The sequence below is a fragment of the Aquarana catesbeiana genome, linkage group LG09 (genome assembly GCF_042186555.1).
Source record: "Aquarana catesbeiana isolate 2022-GZ linkage group LG09, ASM4218655v1, whole genome shotgun sequence".
Classification (NCBI taxonomy): Eukaryota; Metazoa; Chordata; class Amphibia; order Anura; family Ranidae; genus Aquarana; species Aquarana catesbeiana.
The window spans coordinates 169,861,073-169,881,939 of NC_133332.1; the positions used below are offsets into that span (position 1 = coordinate 169,861,073).

General features: G+C 48.7%; 1 protein-coding gene across 2 annotated transcripts in view; it reads left to right on the forward strand.

The window, feature by feature from the left end:
- The first annotated feature begins 310 nt into the window (after positions 1-310).
- Positions 311-20,867, forward strand: part of SMARCA1 (SNF2 related chromatin remodeling ATPase 1) — a 409,892-nt gene continuing 389,335 nt past the window's right edge. The window contains exons 1-2 of one of the 2 annotated variants that reach the window (XM_073599403.1): positions 311-571; positions 5,736-5,795. In XM_073599403.1, coding sequence (XP_073455504.1) covers positions 500-571; positions 5,736-5,795 — 132 coding nt within the window. In that variant the 5' untranslated portion in view covers positions 311-499. The remainder of the gene's footprint in view (positions 572-5,735; positions 5,796-20,867) is intronic. The other variant, XM_073599404.1, reaches the window with a different exon arrangement.

The window sequence follows — 20,867 nt, forward strand, 5'->3', positions numbered from 1 at the left end:
AGCTCCTGTACCTCCATGTCCCTCCTCATACCACTCAGCTCCCTGTTCTCCTCATACACACACTCAGCTCCTGTACCTCCATGTCCCTCCTCATACCACTCAGCTCCCTGTTCTCCTCATACACACACTCAGCTCCTGTCCCCCACGTCCTTCTTCATACCACTCAGCTCCCTGTTCTCCTCCTCATACACACACTCAGCTCCTGTACCTCCACATACCACTCAGCTCCCTGTTCTCCTCATACACACACAGCCGGTGTGGACAGTTTATGTACAGTTGAGGCGCGGACCCACCAACCCGTGCGCGCTCCCGTTCCCTAACCGCCCTCCGCCGTCAGTGTGTGGGCGGACGGTACCGTGTCGGGGGTGGGCGTGTTCGCGTAGGTCTTCCTCCGTGTGTGTGATGTGACGTCCGGTATCCCGGTTGTAACGCTCCTTAGGGTGACGTATTGTCTAGTGGGCGTACCGAGTATCGGTTGAGCCGTCATACCGTAGCCGTGATGGAGGGGCTCTCGGTCGAGGAAGTCTTGCCTTCCACTTCACGAGAAGCGACAGACTCGCCTACTGAAGAGGTAAAAAGGGCGGGCGAGTGGGAGGGGCGGGGGAGAGAGTAATGGCGGGAAGTCTGGGCGGGTGTTGTGTGGAGAGTAATGGCGGGAATCCGGGCCCAGCAGGATCATCACCACACAGGCCCTCACTCACATGATTCACCTACATGTCACCAGGGGGACCCCATCCAACACAGAAACTTTTTATACATGTTGGTGTTTGTAAATAATTCTGGACTATTCCACTGAACCTTAAAGGCATAGCTCACCTTTACTAAAAATCGCCTATACTTGTAAGGGGCATCTGTAGAGTGCAGCGCTGACCAACAGTTCAATAACACCCTTGCTGCAAATGCAGACGATTTATGTACTTTCTGAACCCTAACTGGAAAACTCGCAGAGATCACATCATCCTGGCTTGCCTTGTTGCTAGGACGTTGCTAAGAGACTCCCAGTGCTTACTGTTCACCGCCCTAATATCACAGACTGTTCACCATAACAGAAGTGAACTTACAAATGCTGAGCTCAGAGCTATTGTGCTAGGTGAGAGAGTGCATGTGAGGGGTTTGAATCACTGAAAGAGCTCACTCCGATAATAGTGGAGGTGAGCAGTAAGAGCGGAGTCTATTAGCAACAAGGCAGGACAGGATGATGCCATTTCTAGGAGTTTTTCATTCAGTTACCAGGAGGTACGTGAATGGGCCACACCTATAGCAGGGACATTTTTCCACTTTAGTCAAAGCTGCTCAGTTTGTCTTAAAGTGGCGCTCCACCCAAATGGGGAAGTTCTGCTTTGACCACTCCTTCCCCCTCCTATGCCACATTTGGCATGTCATTTTTTATTTTTTTGGGGGGGAGCAGGTACCTTGTTTTGACAGGTACCTGCTTCTGCTCGGATCGCCTAGACAGCCTGCGCACTGCATACCCGGCTGTGAAGCTGCAAGCTTTCTCAGCCAGGTGCTCACAGTTGTAATGCCAGGGAGAGAAGAGGGAGAGAATCGATGGTTTGGGTGAACACATCGCTGGATCATTGGACAGGTGAGTGTGTATTTATTAAAAGTCAGATAATGCACTTTTTGTAGCTGCTGACTTTTAATAAACCCAAAAATGACTGGATCCCTGCTTTAATCTACAGGCACCTCTCCCCTGCATAGACAGATTTTCTCAAGTTGTCTTCCAGGACGGCACCCTGAGAGATGACTGGTCCCACCTGACAGGAAACACAATCAACAAAGAGGTTAAAACCCCGCCCCTCCCTGCGCTCCTCAGTTCTTGATTGTTTCCCCACAGCAAAACCATTCATTTTTTTCCCGAAAAAGACTCGAGGCCTGGGGCTGGTAGTCTCCCCCTGGGAGCTGGACAACAAGCTTGTGAAGCTTTTTGGTCCGGTAGATGTCTTTCCTTCCTGGAGGGTCTCCCTTTCTCTCAGGGGGGACAGCAGATTTGGAAGAGCACCCCTGAGTACTGAAGGACCCTGGGTACAGTGGGGTACCCAGAACTTCAGGGACCGCTTTCCTGCTCCCTCCCCCTTACCTGACCGGGAGTCCGTTCAATAGGGGAGCTGACAGTTTTCCTATGGGGAACGCCGGAATACAGTGGTGGCTGTCACAGCATTCCCCGACTCCTGGAGGCTCCTGCTGGGTTGCGCGGGTGGATGGCAGCCAGGAGATGGCACTGGTCGGCAGGTATCCTACATAGGTGTGACCCCGACGCCATCCATCCGACGTTTGGAAGAGGAATGAGGCGGCTACCTCTCCAGCGCTGGAAATAATGTCCCCGCCTCACTTCTGGCTTCTGAGCTTCAAGAAAATGGCGACGGCTTTTTTTCGTCCAGCAGGAGCGGAGGTCTGACTGGCAGAGGAACAGGCGTCCACACCCTGCTCTCGCCAGTCTGGTCAATACCTGCTTACTTAAGGACACAGGCGGTGTGAAGGATGGAGTGAGAGGAGAGGCCCGCAGTGGCTACAGCTATGGAGGAGACCACAAGAGGTGAGTCACCCTAGCTGGCAGGGATTATGATGGGGGAGGGCACCCCAACTCTTACCCCTGTGGGACACAGCTTTGTGCTTATTGTAAGCTACCTTGTATGTCTTTTTAGAGGAGAGGACGTCACTGCCCAGGGGGTTGCCAACTGTCCTATAACTTCCCGCTCTAAAAGATTTGGGGATTGTTAGGATTAATTTACCCCAGGACCATTCTAAACCCCTTTGCTACAAATGTATTCACAAGGTAGCGTCCCTTCTAGAATTAGAGGAGGTCTCTTACAGAGGGATCACGAGAGTTCTTGGACTGATGACATCTTGTATCCCAGCGATTCCATGGGCTCAGCTCCATTCCAGGACTCTCCAGCAATTCCTCCTGTCTTCATGGGACCAGGAGAGAGGGACACAGGAGAACAGGGTTCCAGTTCCAGCAGAGGTAAGGGAGTCTCTACAGTGGTGGCTCTACCCTCAGAGGCTGCAGGAGGGCCACCTTTTGGGTCAACTCCAACCTCTCAGGATAACAAAGAATGCAAGTGCCTGGGGCTGGGGGGCCCACTTAGAGGAACTTTGAGCCCAGGGTGCTGGAACCAGGGTCAGAGGAGTGCTTCCTCTAACTTCCGAGAACTCTTCGTGGTCAGAGAGGCCTTAAGGGACTTTGAGGAAAGAATCAAGGGCCGAGAGGTACAGATCCTTTCCGACAATGCAACCACAGTAGCATTCCTGAATGATCAGGGAGGCACCAAGTCTCGAGCTTTTCTGAACCTGGCTCTGTAAATCCTCGGGTGGGCAGAGAAACGAATCCCCTCTATTTCAGCAGTGCATATAAAGGGGGCTTATAACGTCGAAGCAGACTATATCAGTTGCTAGACGATTCACCAGGCGGAGTGGAAATTGAACCCGAAGTATTCTCCCTTGTGTGCCGGCACTTCGGCAACCCAGAGATTGACTTCTTCGCCCGCAGAAGGAACAGAAGAGTGAAGAGATTCTTCTCACTCTCTCGGGAAAGGGATTCAGAGGGAGTAGACACGATGGCCCAAGTTTGGGACTTCCGCTTAGCATATGCATTTCCCCCTTAGTTCTAATTCCGAGGATACTGCAGAAGCTACGTTTTTCAGAAGGCAGACTGATTCTGATTTCCCCATGGCCCAAGAGGAGCTGGTTCCCTTCCCTGGAAAATTGGTCCAAAGCTCCCCCTCAGCATCTTCCAGTCCAGTAAGATCTTCTCTTTCAGGGCCCAGTCTGCCACCCAGATTCCGGCTTCTTCAAGCTGACGGATTGGCTCTTGAAAGGGAGAACCTACAAAAAGGGGGTATTCTGAGAAAGTAATCGACACACTTCTTTTAAGTGGGAAGCCGATTACCAGGCATATTTACGCAAAAGTCTGGGTAGTTTTCTTGCGCTGGTGCCAGGCAAAAAGGACTTCCCAGCGAGAGATCCCTGCCATCCTGGACTTTCTCCAGGATGGCGCAGATCATGGGCTGGCAACCAAAACACTTATGCCCCGTACACACGGTCGAATTTTCCGATGGAAAATGTCCGATTGGAGCGTGTTGTCGGAAATTCCGACCGTGTGTGGGCTCCATCGGACATTTTCCGTCGGATTTTCCGACACACAAAGTAGGAGAGCAGGAGATAAAATTTTCCAACAACAAAATCCGTTGTCGGAAATTCCGATCGTGTGTACACAAATCCGACAGACAAAGTGCCACGCATGCTCAGAATAAATAAAGAGATGAAAGCTATTGGTCACTGCCCCGTTTATAGTCCCGACGTACATGTTTTATGTCACCGCGTTTAGAACGATCGGATTTTCCGTCAACTTTGTGTGACCGTGTGTATGCAAGACAAGTTTGAGCCAACATCCGTCGGAAAAAATCCTAGGATTTTGTTGTCGGAATGTCCGAACAAAGTCCGACCGTGTGTACGGGGCATTAGAGTTTAGGTTGCAGCTTTGTCCTGCTTTTTGGACAGGAGATTGGCTCTGGACCCCCTGATTAAAAGGTTCTTGTCGGTCACAGATAGACTGTCCCCAGTACAGATGAGCAGATTTTCGCCTTGGGACCTTACTTTAGTTTTAAAAGCGCTAACCAGGGCACTGTTTGAATCGTTAGCTCTTATCCCTCTTAAGTTGCTTACCTTAAAAATAGCTTTCCTGCTGGCAGTTACAACAGCCAGGAGGATAAGCGACATTCAGACTCTGTCAATAAAAGAGCCTTTTTTTCTATTATTTGATGACAGGGTAGTACTTAGGCAGGATCCACCGTATCTCCCGAAGGTAGCCTCAAAGTTCCACGGAACTCAAGAGATTGTCCTTTCTTCTTTTTGCACCAATCTTCAGAACGAGAGAAAAAGTTCTTGTCATTGCTTAGATGTCAGACGTTGTCTGTTGGCTTATTTAGATAAAGTAAAAGAGTTTAGAAGGTCCAGCCATTTATTAGTTAATTTTCTGACCAGAAGAGGGGTCAGCAAGTGTCTAGAGCAGTGGTCATCAACCCTGTCTTCAGGGCCCACTAACAGGCCAGGTTTGCAAGATAACTGAAATACACCACAGGTGATATCATTTTCTGCTCAGTGATTGCAGTATTCTAGTCTGCATCCCCCCAAGGTAATACGTAAAACCTGGCCTGTTAGTGGACCCCGAGGTTGATGACCACTGGTCTAGAGCATCCATAGCAAGATGATCAAGCAGACTATTTCTTTAGCCTATGATCAGGCTGGTAGGGCAGCCCCGAGTGACCTTAAAGCACAATCCACTCGGTCTCTTGCGACCTCTTGGGCAGAAAGGGCCGGAGCATCGGTGGAGCAGATATGTACAGCAGCTACATGGTCAAGCCAGAGCACCTACCTGAGACATTACAGGGTGGAGTTGCTTTCACCTCAGGATCTGGCGTTTGGTAGGAAGGTCCTACAAGCTGTTGTCCCGCCCTAAGGTAGGCCTGAGCTACTTGCTCTTCTCTCAGGGTGCCTGGAAGGTCCTGGAAGATGACTTGAGAAAATGACCAGTTACATTTACCGGTAATGGTGTTTCTGGGAAGTTTTCCAGGACGGCAGGCCTATTTCCCACCCACTCTTTTGGTTTGTTGGTTTTGTATGGAGTTTTGAGGTGTTTCACTCTCGTGCACTGGTATGGGTCAATACTTTTTCACAACTGAGGAGCACAGGGGGGCGGGGGTTTTAACCACTTTGTTGATTGTGTTTCCTGTCAGGTGGGACCAGTCATCTCTCAGGGTGCCATCCTGGAAGACTTCCCAGAAACACCGTTACCAGTAAGTGTAACCGGTTATTTTTAATAAAGATATATGTCATTTTAAGACTGAAGTAAAGGTAATCCCAGCAATGAGAACCAATAAAGTGGAGTTCCACCTAAAAGTGGAACTTCCACTCACCCGCCCCCCCCCCCCCCACTTCCGGTGCTACATTTTGCACATTTCGGGGGGGGGGGGGAGGGATGAGCGGATACCTGTCTGACAGGTACCCTTCCCCCTCTTTCGGGAGACTAGGCCGCAGTGAATTACGTCAGCAGCTCGGCTCCCTTCTTCCCCCACTTCTGGGACAGTAGGAGAGCACAGCGGTGCCTCGCGCATGTGCAGTAGGGACTCGGCGTGAAGCCGTAATGCTACGCTGCCGGCTTCCCTCACCCGCAATGGCGGCGGCAGCACCCGACAGCTGATGGAAACATCAGCGATGTTGGCAAAGCAGCTAGACTCCAGGACAGGTAAGTATCCTATTATTAAAAGTCAGCAGCTGCAGTATGTGTATCTGCTGACTTTTAATTTTTGCAGGAGTGGGCAGACCTCCTCTTTAACCACTTGCTGCCCAACACACTTCTAAATAACTGGGCATGAACGTAATTAGAAAAACAGAACAGGAGTAAATCAGATAATGGCCCTATATATAACCCCCAGGGGACAGATTAGCTGTAAATAAGTGTAAAAGACAGTGGGGTTGATTTACCGAAACTGGAGAGTGCAAAATTTGGTGCAGCTCTGCATGGCAGCCAATCTGCTTCTAACTTCAGCTTCTTCAATTAAGCTTTGACCAAATATGCAGAAGCTGATTGGTTTCTATGCAGAGCTGCACCAGATTTTGCACTCTCCAGTTTTGGTAAATCAACACCAATGAGTTTTTGATCTGTTACTCTGTACTCATGTTTATGAGGGAGCAGAGGAAATATGCCGGCAATTACGTTAAACTGACTCAGCCATCCATGTGCAAGAGCCCATGTAGGCAAGTGAAGTTATATGCAGAGGTTCAGCTTCTCCCCTGTGCCTTTCACAAGTCTTTCTATTGGTTAGTGATGCTGCCCATCACTTTAACCAGTTGAGGACTGCCCACTGTACATTTACTGCGGCAAGGTGGCCGCTCTGCACCAGATGATCTGCGCTTCCGCCGACTTGGAGGTGCTGTGATTTGTGCCAGCACCCTCCAGTCTACAGATCCAGGCCAATAACTTTTGCCCTGGATCTGCTAATCGGTTCTGACTAAAGATTGGTGAGGCGTGTTCGGGATCCTAGTCCCAACCCACCTGCCCGATGCTGCCAGTAAACCAAAACTGCACACCGCTAATCACAGGCAGTAAAATATTTCCCGGTTCATGCAACTGCGGACCGGGCAATGCCTCACTGCCTGTGAATAGCGGTGTACAGTGTCGGCTTCCTGGCAGGATCAGGTAGGTGGGTTTGGGACTAAGGCTCAGGCATGTTCGGGATCCATCTCCAATTCTGTTGAATCACAGAACCACATGTGCCTGTGTTTACAGAACACAGGCACCGGAAATGATGGTCTCTTCTGTTGTAGAGCCCTTTTCAGTTCCACAGATAGAAAAGACAACAGCTACTGTGAGTAAAAGCACTACACTTGCACCAGATCACACAGTTAGGCACATTTAACCCCCTAATCACCCCCCAGTTAACCCTTTCAGTCCCCTGCCACAGTGTCATTAGGTACAGTGAACATATTTTTTGCTAATCACTGTATTGGTGTCACGGGAGACGCCAGATAGCTTTAGCGTCAATTCCAGATAGCGTCAGTTTGCCCGCCACATATTCCCTAATAAGTTTTAACCCCCTGATTGCCCCCCAGTTAACCCTTTCACTGCCCTGTCAGTGTCATGTGTACAGATCTATTTTCTGATCACTGTATTCGTGTCACAGGTGATGCCAGATAGTGTCAGCGTCAATCCTAGATAGTGTCAGTTTGCCCGCCACATATTTATAATCACATTTAACCCTTTGATTGCCAGTAACACACACAGTATAAACCTCCATTACTGTATAGTGTCTGAACCAATTACTATCTTTAAATAGACCAGAACTATACATGTGTCCCCAATAGTATAGTGTCCCCAAAAGTGCAGTGTTAACAGGATCAGCCCGACAGCTGCCATCACCTGCGTTTAGCACCTCCGCCCCCCCCCCAACAAGTGCAGTGTCAGTAGATAACTGTTACTTCTGATACACACAAGCAAGATCATGCCTGATCTCTATTAGCAGGTAAATTTTATTTGTAGAGGTTCAAACAGTCCCTGACAGCTGGGTGCTTTTTTACCTGTGAATTGCCCTAGGTACCTGTAAATTTGGTGGCCAAAATGTCCAACGAAAGATACAGTAGTGAAAAGTCCTACAGGATACTGAGCATGACAGATGAGAGCAATGTAGGGTCCTCATTGTCAGAATCAGGCTCATTATAATAACCTGTAGAGAGCAACAGACCCCTGACAGCTCAGATGACGGATGGAGAAGAGGTCCTTGCTAAGGTCAGAGCCTGACCCGACCCTGTGGCCAGGTTGCTGAGGTGGTACAATCGCACGATGATTCCTGTATGCAGCACAGTGCCAGTACTAGTGCCGCTCTACCTTTTGGTGAACTGGCGAGTACCAGCGGCCTAGTACATTCTGGTCATAGACAAACCAGCACTGCAATAAATCTTGGTGATGTGGCGAGTCCCATAAGTGCAGTTCAAGCTGGTGTGTTGGCTAGCACAAGTAGTGTCCCGCAGACCACCAAGAATTCAAACACAGGCCCTTCCTGATGCACTTGTGAATCCTGATTGGCGCTTCTGCAGTGCCCGTACTTCCCCCCCCTTTCACGGGCCAACCCGGAATTTAGGTGGAAACAGCAAGTTTAATGCTACGTACACACGGTTGGACTTTCCGGCGGACTTGGTCCGGCACACTTTCTGACGGACTTTGTCCGCCAGGTGTGCCGGACTTTAAAACGGACGGACTTGCCCACACACGACCGGACTTTTCCGGCGGGCTAAGTCCGCCCGTCTTTCTGACGGACTTTCGCCGGAGGTACGGCGGACTTTCAGAATGAACGGACTTGCCCACACACGGACAAGTCCGTTCATTTTGAACGTGACTCATGTGCGACGGGACTAGAAAAGGAAATCAATCTTGCCGCTTTTATCGGCAAGATTGACACCTTGCGAGCCCCGTCGCGGGGCATACCAGGCCCTTAGGTCTGGTATAGATTATAAAGGGGAACCCCCTACGCCGAAAAAAACGGCGTGGGGTTCCCCCAAAGATCCATACCAGACCCCAATCCGAGCATGCAGCCCGGCCGGTCAGGAAAGGGGGTGGGGACGAGCGAGCGCCCCCCCCTCCTAAACCGTACCAGGCCGCATGCCCTCAACATGGGGGGGTGTTTTGAGGGAGGGGGGCGCCCTGCGGGGCCCCCCACCCCAAAGCACCTTGTCCCCATGTTGATGAGGACAAGGGCCTCTTCCCGACAACCCTGGCCGTTGGTTGTCGGGGTCTGCGGGCGGGGGGCTTATCGGAATCCGGGAGCCCCCTTTAATAAGAGGGCCCCCAGATCCCGCCCCCCCACCCTATGTGAATGAGTATGGGGTACATGGTACCCCTACCCATTCACCTAGGGAAAAAGTGTCAATAATAAAACACACTACACAGGTTTTTAAAATAATTTATTAAACAGCTCCGGGGGGGTCTTCCTCCGGCTTCGGGGGTTCCTCCGGTTCCTCTTCTCCCGGCGTCCAGTTGGTTCTTCTCCGCTCTCTTCTCCCGGTGTTCCAGTTCTTCGGCCGGCTCCTCTGCTGTCTTCAGGTAGCTCTCTTGCCAGCAGAGGTCCGGGCTTCTGGGCTTCTGGGCTTCTTGGCTTCTTCCCTCTTTTCTTCTCCAGATGTTGACACGACGCTCTCTCCGGCTGGACTGCTCTCTGAGGGCTCCGTTGTGACTTATATAGGCGGAGACCCCGCCCTCTAATGATGTCACAGTCCCTGGGCATGCTGGGACTGTGACGTTTTAGGGGGCGTGGTCACCGGGCGATATTGACCACGCCCCCTAAAACGTCACAGTCCCAGCATGCCTGGGGACTGTGACATCATTAGGGGGCGGGGTCTCCGCCTATATAAGTCACAACGGAGCCCTCAGAGAGCAGTCCAGCCGGAGAGAGCATCGTGTCAACATCTGGAGAAGAGAAGAGGGAAGAAGTCAAGAAGCCCAGAAGCCCGGACCTCTGCTGGCAAGAGAGCTACCTGAAGACAGCAGAGGAGCCGGCCGAAGAACTGGAACACCGGGAGAAGAGAGCGGAGAAGAAGAAGAAGAACCAACCGGACGCCGGGAGAAGAGGAACCGGAGGAACCCCCGAAGCCGGAGGAAGACCCCCCGGAGCTGTTTAATAAATTATTTTAAAAACCTGTGTAGTGTGTTTTATTATTGACGCTTTTTCCCTAGGTGAATGGGTAGGGGTACCATGTACCCCTACTCATTCACATAGGGTGGGGGGGCCGGGATCTGGGGGCCCTCTTATTAAAGGGGGCTCCCGGATTCCGATAAGCCCCCCGCCCGCAGACCCCGACAACCAACGGCCAGGGTTGTCGGGAAGAGGCCCTTGTCCTCAACATGGGGACAAGGTGCTTTGGGGTGGGGGGCCCCGCAGGGCGCCCCCCTCCCCCAAAGCACCCCCCATGTTGAGGGCATGCGGCCTGGTACGGTTTAGGAGGGGGGGGGGGCGCTCGCTCGTCCCCACCCCCTTTCCTGACCGGCCGGGCTGCGTGCTCGGATTGGGGTCTGGTATGGATTGTAGGGGGGACCCCACGCCGTTTTTTCCTCGTAGGGGGTTCCCCTTTATAATCCATACCAGACCTAAGGGCCTGGTATGCCCCGCGCTCACCGCAATAGGAAAATCTGTTTTTCCTATTGCAGCGAGCGCGAAATGCAATACCCTGCCCTCGCGTCGTATCCGGTCCGTCGGACCAGCATACACACGAGCGGGCTTTCCGTCAGACCAGCACACACACGAGCGGACTTTCCGCCCGAAACTGAGTCCGTCGGATAAATTTAAAACATGTTTCAAATCTTGGTCCGGCGGACTTTGGGGAAAAAGTCCGCCGGAAAAGTCCGCTGGCGCCTACACACGGGCGGATTGTCCGGCACACTCTGGTCCGCCGGACCAAGTCCGCCGGAAAGTCCGACCGTGTGTACGCGGCATAACTCCCCTTGGTATTTTTGAGCCGTTTTTCATGGAAGATCAGTACGAATCGACTGTGGACCAAAGCAATTTAGAGTATCTTACAAAAGTGAGTACACCCCTCACATTTTTGTAAATATTTTATTATATCTTTCTCACCTCGTCTTTCAGGACAGCACCTGGAGAGAGCGCAGCTCCACCCACTTACCCGGGAAACACTGCAGTCATTTTTCTTTATAGACCAGACACTTCCACCATGGCCTCAGCTGTAGTGTTTCCTCCGACCATGGTGGAAGCGCTGCAGGGAACCAAGGGTGTGCTACGCTCTCTCCAGGTGGAGACAGTGTGGGGCATACCTGTGTATTTTGTCTTTTCTCTCTTCAGGCCAGCCCAGCATCTCCCCTTACGTGAGGGGGATTCTTGGTGTCTGCTCCCCTTTATACTCGGCTAGGGTTCAGGCTGCAGGAGGCCCCATCCTCATCAGACCGGCGGCTGTAGGCTGAAAGGAGGAGGCGTGCTTCACAGAGGTGAGAGCGGCATCTCCTCTGTTTGGTTTTAGCCTCCATGCCTCTTCCGGGTCCCGGGTGGCGAGCACGTCACTCTGGCCGGGGCTTCCAGCGGCACATCGCGGCTTCCGGTTCCGGCCGCTGGAATGCAGGGGGAGGAGGCGGCCTCAAGCTGGTGTCATTTCCGTTCCGCGCAGCGGCGTAAGGACCGGGAAAGGTTAAAATAAAAGCAGCAGAACGCCGCTACAGCTTTGCCAAGATGGAAGAGGAGCAGACGGCGGTGGCAGGAGTCACTAACACCAGCCAGTCCCAATTAAGCAGGGGCAGAGGTCCCTGTACTTTAAGGGATGCAAGGGAGCCTGCGCCACTCTCCTTATTTATATAGTATTAAGGAAAGTGTGTTTTGTTGTATCTGTATATAGTGACTCAGTGGGGGAGAGTCGCTGTGGAAAGCTGCGGTAACAAGTATAGGAGCTAAAGGGTTAGCTCCTCTCTTGGGCAGCTGGTGATTGTTCTTGTCTAAGGGTTAAAGCCATTAAATCATTTATCATGTTTATGTATATATGGATATGCTTTAATATAAGGGTTTGTGTTGGTTTATCTCAGGCTAAAGCCAAAGAGAAAGTCAAACATTCCTCCCCTCCTCCTAAGAGAAAATGCCCATCTTGCAAGAATACGCTTAGGGAATCATGGCCTAAAGCGTTATGCAAGACCTGCATAGCAGATCTAGTTAGGGAGGAAACTTCCCCAGCTACACCTGCTACCCAGCCAGGAGAACTATTAAACTCCTTTCGAGTCATTCCGTTCTTTTTTGGATGAACATCCGGCGGCACAGCCAAACAGTAGTGCCAATTCGCCATCCTGTTCTTGTCCAGGTATTCCTGTACCCAGAGGGGACAGTGATTCAAAGGATGAAGTGTTTCCCCGGGCTCTGAGAAAGAGGAGGACGAAGAAAAAGAAGTTTCTTCTTCTCGCTATAGATTGTCTTTAGATGAAGTGGATGATCTGTTAAAAACTATACATACAACTCTAAACATCAAAGAAGATACAGCTCAGCTGTCCCTGCACTATAAAATGTTCCAGGGTATGGGGGAAGTAAAGCATTGGGTATTCCCAGTACATAAGTTTATATCCGAAATGGTGAAAAGAGAATGGAAGGACCCAGAGAGGGCCCCTTTTTTCTCTAAATCTCTCAAACGAAGATTCCCTTTTGAGGACGATAGTGATCAGGTCTGGAATAAAAAGCCTAAGCTTGATGCGGCCTTTTCACAGGTGTCAAGGAACACAGACTTGGCCTTCGAGGACATGGGCGTCATGAAAAACCCCATGGACAAGAGAGCAGACTCTCTATTAAAAAAGGCATGGGATTCCACTCTAGTCAATTTTAAAACCAGCTATGGCATCAACTGTGGTGGCTAGGAACCTGGAAAATTGGCTCGAGCAATTAAAAACGCACATTGAAGCAGGAACTTCTCGCAAGGACCTGTTAGACACTCTGCCTGTACTACAGAAAGCTGTAGGGTACATGGCAGATGCCTCTGCCGAATCTATTAAATGTCGGCAAGATCCGCGGCCTTGGTGAACTCAGCTCGCAGAGCTTTACGGGTTAAGACGTGGTCAGGGGATACGGCCTGAAAGGAAAAATTATGTGGGTTACCTTTTGAGGGGAACTTAGTTTTTGGTCCTGATCTGGAAGCCAGACTTGATAGAATGGCTGATAAGAAAAAGGCCTTCCCAATAAAAAAGAAGGTAGTTCCACAGGCCAAAAAGAATTTTTGTTCTTTTTGACAAACCGAAGAGAAGAAGGAGACGGGGTATAAAAGACCCTGGAGGTCCCAAAGAGGAAGGGGGAAGTCAGGGGTACTATTCCGACCTCTTGGCCAAACCACAAAGAACCAATGACAGTCCTCTGACTGTGGGAGAAAGGTCGCAAGCCTTTTTTTCACAGTGAAAGACAGCGACCTCCAGTCCATCCGTCCTCAAAATAATAGCAGAGGGCTACAGACTGGAGTTCTCTCAATGCCCTCCAAATCGCTTTTATGTAACCCAGGCTCCCCGGGACCTAGAAAAATCTCTAGGGATGTCAGCTCTACTTCAGGAACTCATCCAACAGAGGGTGATTATAACTGTTCCCCCGAAGTGAAAAGGAAAGGGTGCTATTCGCATATATTCCTGGTAAGGAAACCATCAGGGAAATTCTGTTTAATCTTAAACCTGAAAGTACTAAACAAATCAATCAGATACAAGAAGTTCAGAATGGACACAATCTTTTCAGTAAAAAATCTTCTGGCACCAGGCTGTTTTTGGCATCAATAGATCTGAGAGATGCGTACCTGCACGTGCCTATTGATCAGGATCCCCCTTCAAATTCAGAGAAAACTATGGTGGTGGAGGAGTCAGTCAAATTTGGACAGGGGTCTACTTTGGACTTTTCCCATAGAGCAAAGACTTGACAACAGACGCAAGCTTCTGGGGTTGGGGTGCCCATCTGGATGGACAGATGGCCCAAGGAGCATGGACAACCAGAGAGGCCAGGAGATCCTCCAATTGGGGGGAGTTGAGGGCCATTCTCCTGGGACTATGGGATTTCAGGGACCAAGTTCTGGGTCACCACATTCAAGTGTTGTCGGACAATGCTACAGCAGTGGCCTATATAACAAGACAGGGAGGCATGAGGAGCAGAGTGTTGCTTTTCTCAGCCCTCCAAATTATGTCCTGGGCGGAATCCAATCTAGCATCCCTGACGGCGGTACACCTAAAGGGAGATCTGAATCAGATCGCAGATTTCCTAAGCAGGGAAAGGGTACTGGAATCGGAGTGGAGTTTGAATACAGATGTATTCCAGAGAATAACAGGAAGATGGGGAACTCCCCAAATAGACCTGTTTGCATCCCACTCCAATACAAAGGTAGAGACTTACTTCTCCCTGAACAGAGGAGATCAAGCGGAAGGACTAGATGCGCTAGCGCAACCATGGACCTTCCATTTGTGCTACGCCTTTCCCCCCTTCCAAATGATTCCATTAGTACTAAAAAAGCTACAGAGGGAGTCTACAACCATGATCTTAGTAGCTCCATTCTGGCCCAAAGGGGCATGGTTTTCAACCATACAGAAGATGGCGGTGGAACCCCACTGGTTTCTTCCTTTACAGAGCGACCTTCTAACCCAAGGGCCCCTTCAACACCCCAATATCGAGCACCTCAGACTAGCTGCTTGGTTACTGAGGAGCAGATCCTAAAAAGTAAGGGCTTGTCTAATAAACTAGTTTCAACACCACTAGACAGCCGAAAGAAGGTCACTAGAGCGATTTACTTTAAGACATGGAAATGTTTTAATTCCTGGTGTGCAAGTAAAGTGTTTTCACCAAAGGAAGTTGTTTCTGTGTTAGAATTCCTACACGAGGGAATGGAAAAAGGGTTGGCAGCTAGCACCCTAAAGGTGCAAGTGGCCGCTCTTTTGGTGTTCCTGGAGAGACAATTATCCCAAGACCCTATTATTAGATTTTTTAAGGCACTGACCAGAGCTAGGCCAGTACCTTTTAAGTTTTTCCCAAAATGGAACTTATCTCTGGTATTACAGGGTCTGACTAAAAGACCCTTCGAACCCCTAGAGGAAGCGACAATCAAATTTTGGTCGCTTAAATTAGCACTTTTAGTGGCAGTCACTTCAGCCAGGAGGGTGAGTGAATTGCAAGCTCTGTCCATTATTGAACCTTTCAGTTCTATATTTACGGACCGGGTAGTGCTAGGAACTGACCCAGAATTTTTACCTAAAGTTTCAACGGTATTCCACAGGTCACAGGAGATAGTTCTCCCGACCTTCTGCCAGTCACCATCCGGCAGGAGGGAAAGAGACTTTCACAGCCTTGATGTAAGGAGATGTATACTACATTATCTGAAGATCACAAGTGAATTCAGAATATCAAATTCACTGTTTATACTATTCACTGGCCCACGTAAAGGATACGGTGCTTCCAAAAACACCATAGATAGGTGGCTACGAATGGCCATAAATGAAGCCTATAAAGTATCAAAGGTAGATCCTCCCGCAGGAGTGGGGGCCCATTCAACCAGGGCAGTAGCAGCATCCTGGGCAGAACGAGCAGGGGCTTCTCCAGGATGGATCTGCAAGGCGGCTACGTGGACAAGCTTCTCCACTTTTACCCGCCATTACAGGTTGGATTTGCTCTCTGCATCAGAGCGGTCCTTTGGCAGAAAAGTCCTACAGGCGGTGGTCCCACCCCAGAGTAAGTACTCTTTTATCAACTCCAGGTGCTGTCCTGAAAGACGAGGTGAGAAAACCTTAGTTAGACTTACCAGTAACGGTATTTCTACGAGTCTTTCAGGACAGCACCGATGACCCACCCTAATATTATAAAATGTGGTGGTATTGCTATGTTCTGCTTATCTAATTTCAGCATGGCTGGAGGTACTCTAAGACAACTGAGGCCATGGTGGAAGTGTCCGGTCTATAAAGAAAGCTGACTGCAGTGTTTCCTGGGAAAATGGGTGGAGCTGCGCTCTCTCCAGGTGCTGTCCTGAAAGACTCGTAGAAATACCGTTACCGGTAAGTCTTACTAAGGTTTTTCATGTGACAACACTGAAGAAATGACACTTTGCTACAATGTAAAGTAGTGAGTTTACAGCTTGTATAACAGTGTAAATTTGCTGTCCCCTCAAAATAACTCAACATACAGCCATTAATAGCCAAAATGTCCAAATTGGGCCCAAGTGTCAATATTTTGTGTGGCCACCATTTTTGTTTCCAGCACTGCCTTAACCCTCTTGGGCATGGAGTTCACCAGAGCTTCACAGATTGCCACTGGAGTGCTCTTCCACTCCTCCATGACGACATCACGGGGCTGGTGGTTGTTAGAGACCTTGCGCTCCTCCACCTTCCCTTTGAGGATGCCCCACACATGCTCAATAGGGTTTAGGTCTGGAGACATGCTTGGCCAGTCCATCACCTTTACCCTTGGCTTCTTCAGCAAGGCAGTGGTGGTCTTGGAGGTAGGTTTGGGGTCCTTATCATATTGGAATACTGCCCTGCGGCCCAGTCTCCGGAGGGAGGGGATCATGCTCTGCTTCAGTATGTCACAGTACATGTTGGCATTCATGGTTCCCTCAATGAACTGTAGCTTCCCAGTGCTGGCAGCACTCATGCAGCCCCAGACCATGACACTCCCATCACAATGCTAGACTATTGGCAAGACACACTTGTCTTTGTATTCCTCACCTGGTTTCTGCCACAAACGCTTGACACCATCTGAACCAAATAAGTTTATCTTCGTCTCATCAGACTACAGGACATGGTTCCAGTAATCCATGTCCTTAGTCCGTTTGTCTTCAGCAAACTGCGGGCTTTCTTGTGCATCATCTTTAGAAGCGGCTTCCTTCTGGGACGACAGCCATGCAGAACAAAATGATGCAATGTGCGGCGTATGGTCTGAGCACTGACAGGCTGACCCCCTACCCCTTCAACCTCTGCAGCAATTTTGGCAGCACTCATACGTCTATTTCCCAAAGACAACCTCTGGATAGGACGCTGAGCACGTGCACTCAACTTCTTTGGTCGACCATGGCGAGGCCTGTTCTGTGTTTTTTTTTTATTAATGGGATATTTATTATAGCAAAAAGTAAAAAATATTATTTTTTTTTCAAAATTTTCACTCTTTTTTTGTTTATAGCGCAAAAAATAAAAACCGCAGAGGTGATCAAATACCACTAAAAGAAAGCTCTATTTGTGGGGAAAAAATTATTAAAATTTCATATGGGTACAGTGTTGCATGACCGCACAATTGTCATTCAAAGTGTAACAGTGCTGAAAGCTGAAAATTGGTCTGGGCAGGAAGGGGGTGAAAATGCCCTGTATTGAAGTGGTTAACATAGGAGGGGTGGACTTCAACATCCAGATGATGGCGCCATACTTAATTTCCCGTAAAGCCAGAGGCTGGTACAAGAAAGTGTCTGTATATTTATTCCAATTGGCTGTGTTCCAACGCTTTTGTACTATACAAAGCATCAGGAAGAAGTGGATCCTTCCTAAAATTTCAGAAAGAGATTATCATAGCCCTTTTGTATCTAGAAGGTGCTGTGGCCCAAACCCCCAATCCAGATGCAGTGAGCAGGCTACATGAGAGGCATTTTCTGGATGTCCTCCCTGGTACCCCGACCCAAAGAGCACCTCAAAAAAGATGTTGTGTCTGTAGTAGACGGATTTAGGCATGACACCCGTTATTTTTGTCCCTCCTGTCCTGGCCAACCTGGTCTCTGCCTCAAGGACTGTTTCCGTCGGTACCACACACTAGTGGAGTATTAGTGTAGGGTACCACATGGCACAGTCTAGGGCACACAGGGTCTCGAAAGATGTTAGATAGTCAGGAAACTGGCTATTGCATTTTGAGAGACCCTAGCCTTGAACGTTTACAGTTACAAAAAAAGTTAAAAGAAGCATAAAAAAAAAAAATGCCAAAAATAGCTGTCTTTTTATTGATTTAATGTTCTGTTGCTACTGTATTTTATTGTTAACCGTTATTTGCTTTGCAGGAACGCCATTTAGCTTCAGCACTGATCTGGTTATTCTGACAGCAACAGGATGTGCTTTCAGAATATGTGTCAGTGATTGCAGTGCTGTAGAAGGAAATGTATCCACCGCAAATAAGAACGTATATGACGAAGCATGGAGGCTGGAGTGGTCAGTGGGTGGATCGCCCCTATGCTTCGGGATATATATTTTACTTTTTTTTTTTTTTGGCACAGATTGCAATATTAATAAAAAAAAAGTTGTTGTTTTATTGAGCTAATGTTCTGTTGTTACTGTGTTTTATTGTTAACCATTATTTGCTTTGCAGGAACGCAATTTAGCTGCAGCACTTATCCTTTTTATTGTGACAGCAACAGGGTGTGCTCTCAGTCAGTGATTGCAGTGCTGTAGGAGGATATTGTACCACGGCAGTTAAAAAAAAGAACGTAAATGCTAAAGCACGGGGGCTGGGGTGGTCAGTGGGCGGATCACCACTATGCTTCGGCATGTATTTTTTTGCACTTTTCCTGGCAGAGATTTCTTTATTCACATCGATCGACGTGAATAGAGGAATCTGTTAGGTTCTCTTTTTTCATTCAGCCCACAGGAGGCATGAAAAAAAGAACATTACAATATGTGCCCAACAAGGATGTTGCTGGACTTTGAGTGGTTATACCGGGATGATACATGCAGGTGTAAGCATCATCTTGGTATTGTTTTCTTCAGCCAGCTATCGGCTTTCATGATAAAACAATCTAAATGGCTTTTACAAACAGTAACGCCCCCCCCCCCCTCCTGCTGCCTTCCATGGTTTTCTTGGGCACTTCTGTCCCACCGCGGAACCACGAGTAGGTGATGTGTGGCATAAGCTACTAATGTTGGCCATAAAGTGCCAGGCTAGTTCAAACACCCCCCAAATAACCCCTTTTTAGAAAGTAGACACCCCAAGGTTATTGCTGAGAGGCATGTTGCGTCCATTGAATATTAATTTTTTTGCCAAAAGTTTCTGGAAAATTACAAATGTATTATTATTTTTTTTTTTTACACAAAGTAGTCACTAAATGATATATTGCTCACACATGCCAGGGGTGGATGTGAAATTACACCACAAAAATACATTCTGCTGCTTCTCCTGAGTATGGAGATACCACATGTGTGAGTCTAGCCACATACAGGACCCAGAAAAACCAATCACCGCCTTCAGGCTTTCTAAGAGCTGAGATCTGCCAAATACTCACCATGCACCTTTATTAAATTCCTTGGGGTGTCATTCCTTTGGGGGAGTTGTGCTTGCTATCTTGGTATTTCAGGGCCTCCAAAACTGTGATATTTGCTTTCAATCTAGGAGCCAGCTAAAAAAGTTAGGAGGCAGTATTTTTTCGCGTAGTGTGCATTCTTAGCGCCCAGGACAAGGCAAGTAATTTGCGCCCCATAACCCTAACTTACGGCAGAGCGGCCAGCCAATAACCCCTGATATGTCGGGGTTATAGGCTGGCTGGAAAGAATGACAATAATAACCTAGGAGAAAAATCCGCTCCGTTAGGCCTGGTTCACACATGGTTATTTTGGGATTGTGGCGAATCTGCCCGCAATCTCAAATTGCACTACAATCGCAAAATGCAGCTTCAGGTGTCATTATTTTTAGTGCTACCTAAAAAGCGGTGCAGTTTTGCCACGTTTTACTGCGTGGCAATTGCAGCAAATCGCATTGCATGAAGCTTGTCACCCAAAAGGGAGCAGGGACTTCTCTAAAGTGACAAGCTTCACACAATGCAATTTTGTGCGATTGTCGTGCGATTTACTGCATGGCAATTCGCATGGCATAAAGCTTGTCGCCTAAAAAGGAGCAGGAGCTTCTTTTAGGGCGACAAGCTTCACAAGATGCAATTTGCCGTGTGACAATCACAGCAAAACCGCACCACGTTTTAGGTGCCATCGAAAATAATGGTACCCGAACCTGCATTTTGCGATTGCGGGCAGCTATTTTGCCACAATCCCAAAATGCCCAGGTCTGAATGGAGCCACCTTAGTTCACACATATATGCGATTTCAAACTCACAGATTTGCATGACAAGCTAGATATTATGTGTTTTTATTGAGGTGGTTCCCACAGATTTAATCCATTTAATGCCATTATGAAAAGGGTCCTGTGCCATTTTGTAGCGCTGCATTCCAGACCCGCAAATGATAGTAGAGTAGAGTGGCATGCGGAGATAAGTATTCACATAGGATTGCTATTGACAGGCGTTTTTGCATTGAAGTCAATGGGATGTGTTTTTGCATTGAAGTCAATGGGATGTGTTTTTGCATTGAAGTCAATGGGTTGCGATTTTGCATTGAAGTCAGTAAGAGGCAGTTGTGGAGAGAGGGAGAAAGCCAAAATTGCACCTGTACTGAAATTGCACAGAAACCTGAATGACATTGCGATTTCAGTACACATAGGTGTGAACCCAGGTGCCAGAACACAATTTCTAGTCACCATGGCGACCTGGCACCTGGTATTTTTCGAGCCCTGATTTAACACTTTTACCACTAGCTCTGTAAGCACTACAATGCGGCAGTATTGGGATGTAAACAGACTTTTATTAGCAGCCCTGAGTTTGTTTCCTTTTTTTGTTCAGCCACCTTCAGTTTGCCAAATAAAAGTGTTATAGGCAATCACTCCTGTATGTTAGAGATGGTGTATCCCCTTCCCGGCCTCCTTTCACATGTGTGTGGGGCTCACTTGGCGGTGTTAGGATAGGAAAATGGAGGGAAAAGCATGAACATCAGATTCCCGATCTTCCCTAGGAGCAGGCAACCCTAAAGTGCTCAACTCCAAGCATTTCCTGGTTCAAAGGTTGTGATAGCAAAAATGTTTAGTGAAAAAAGGGGTCTA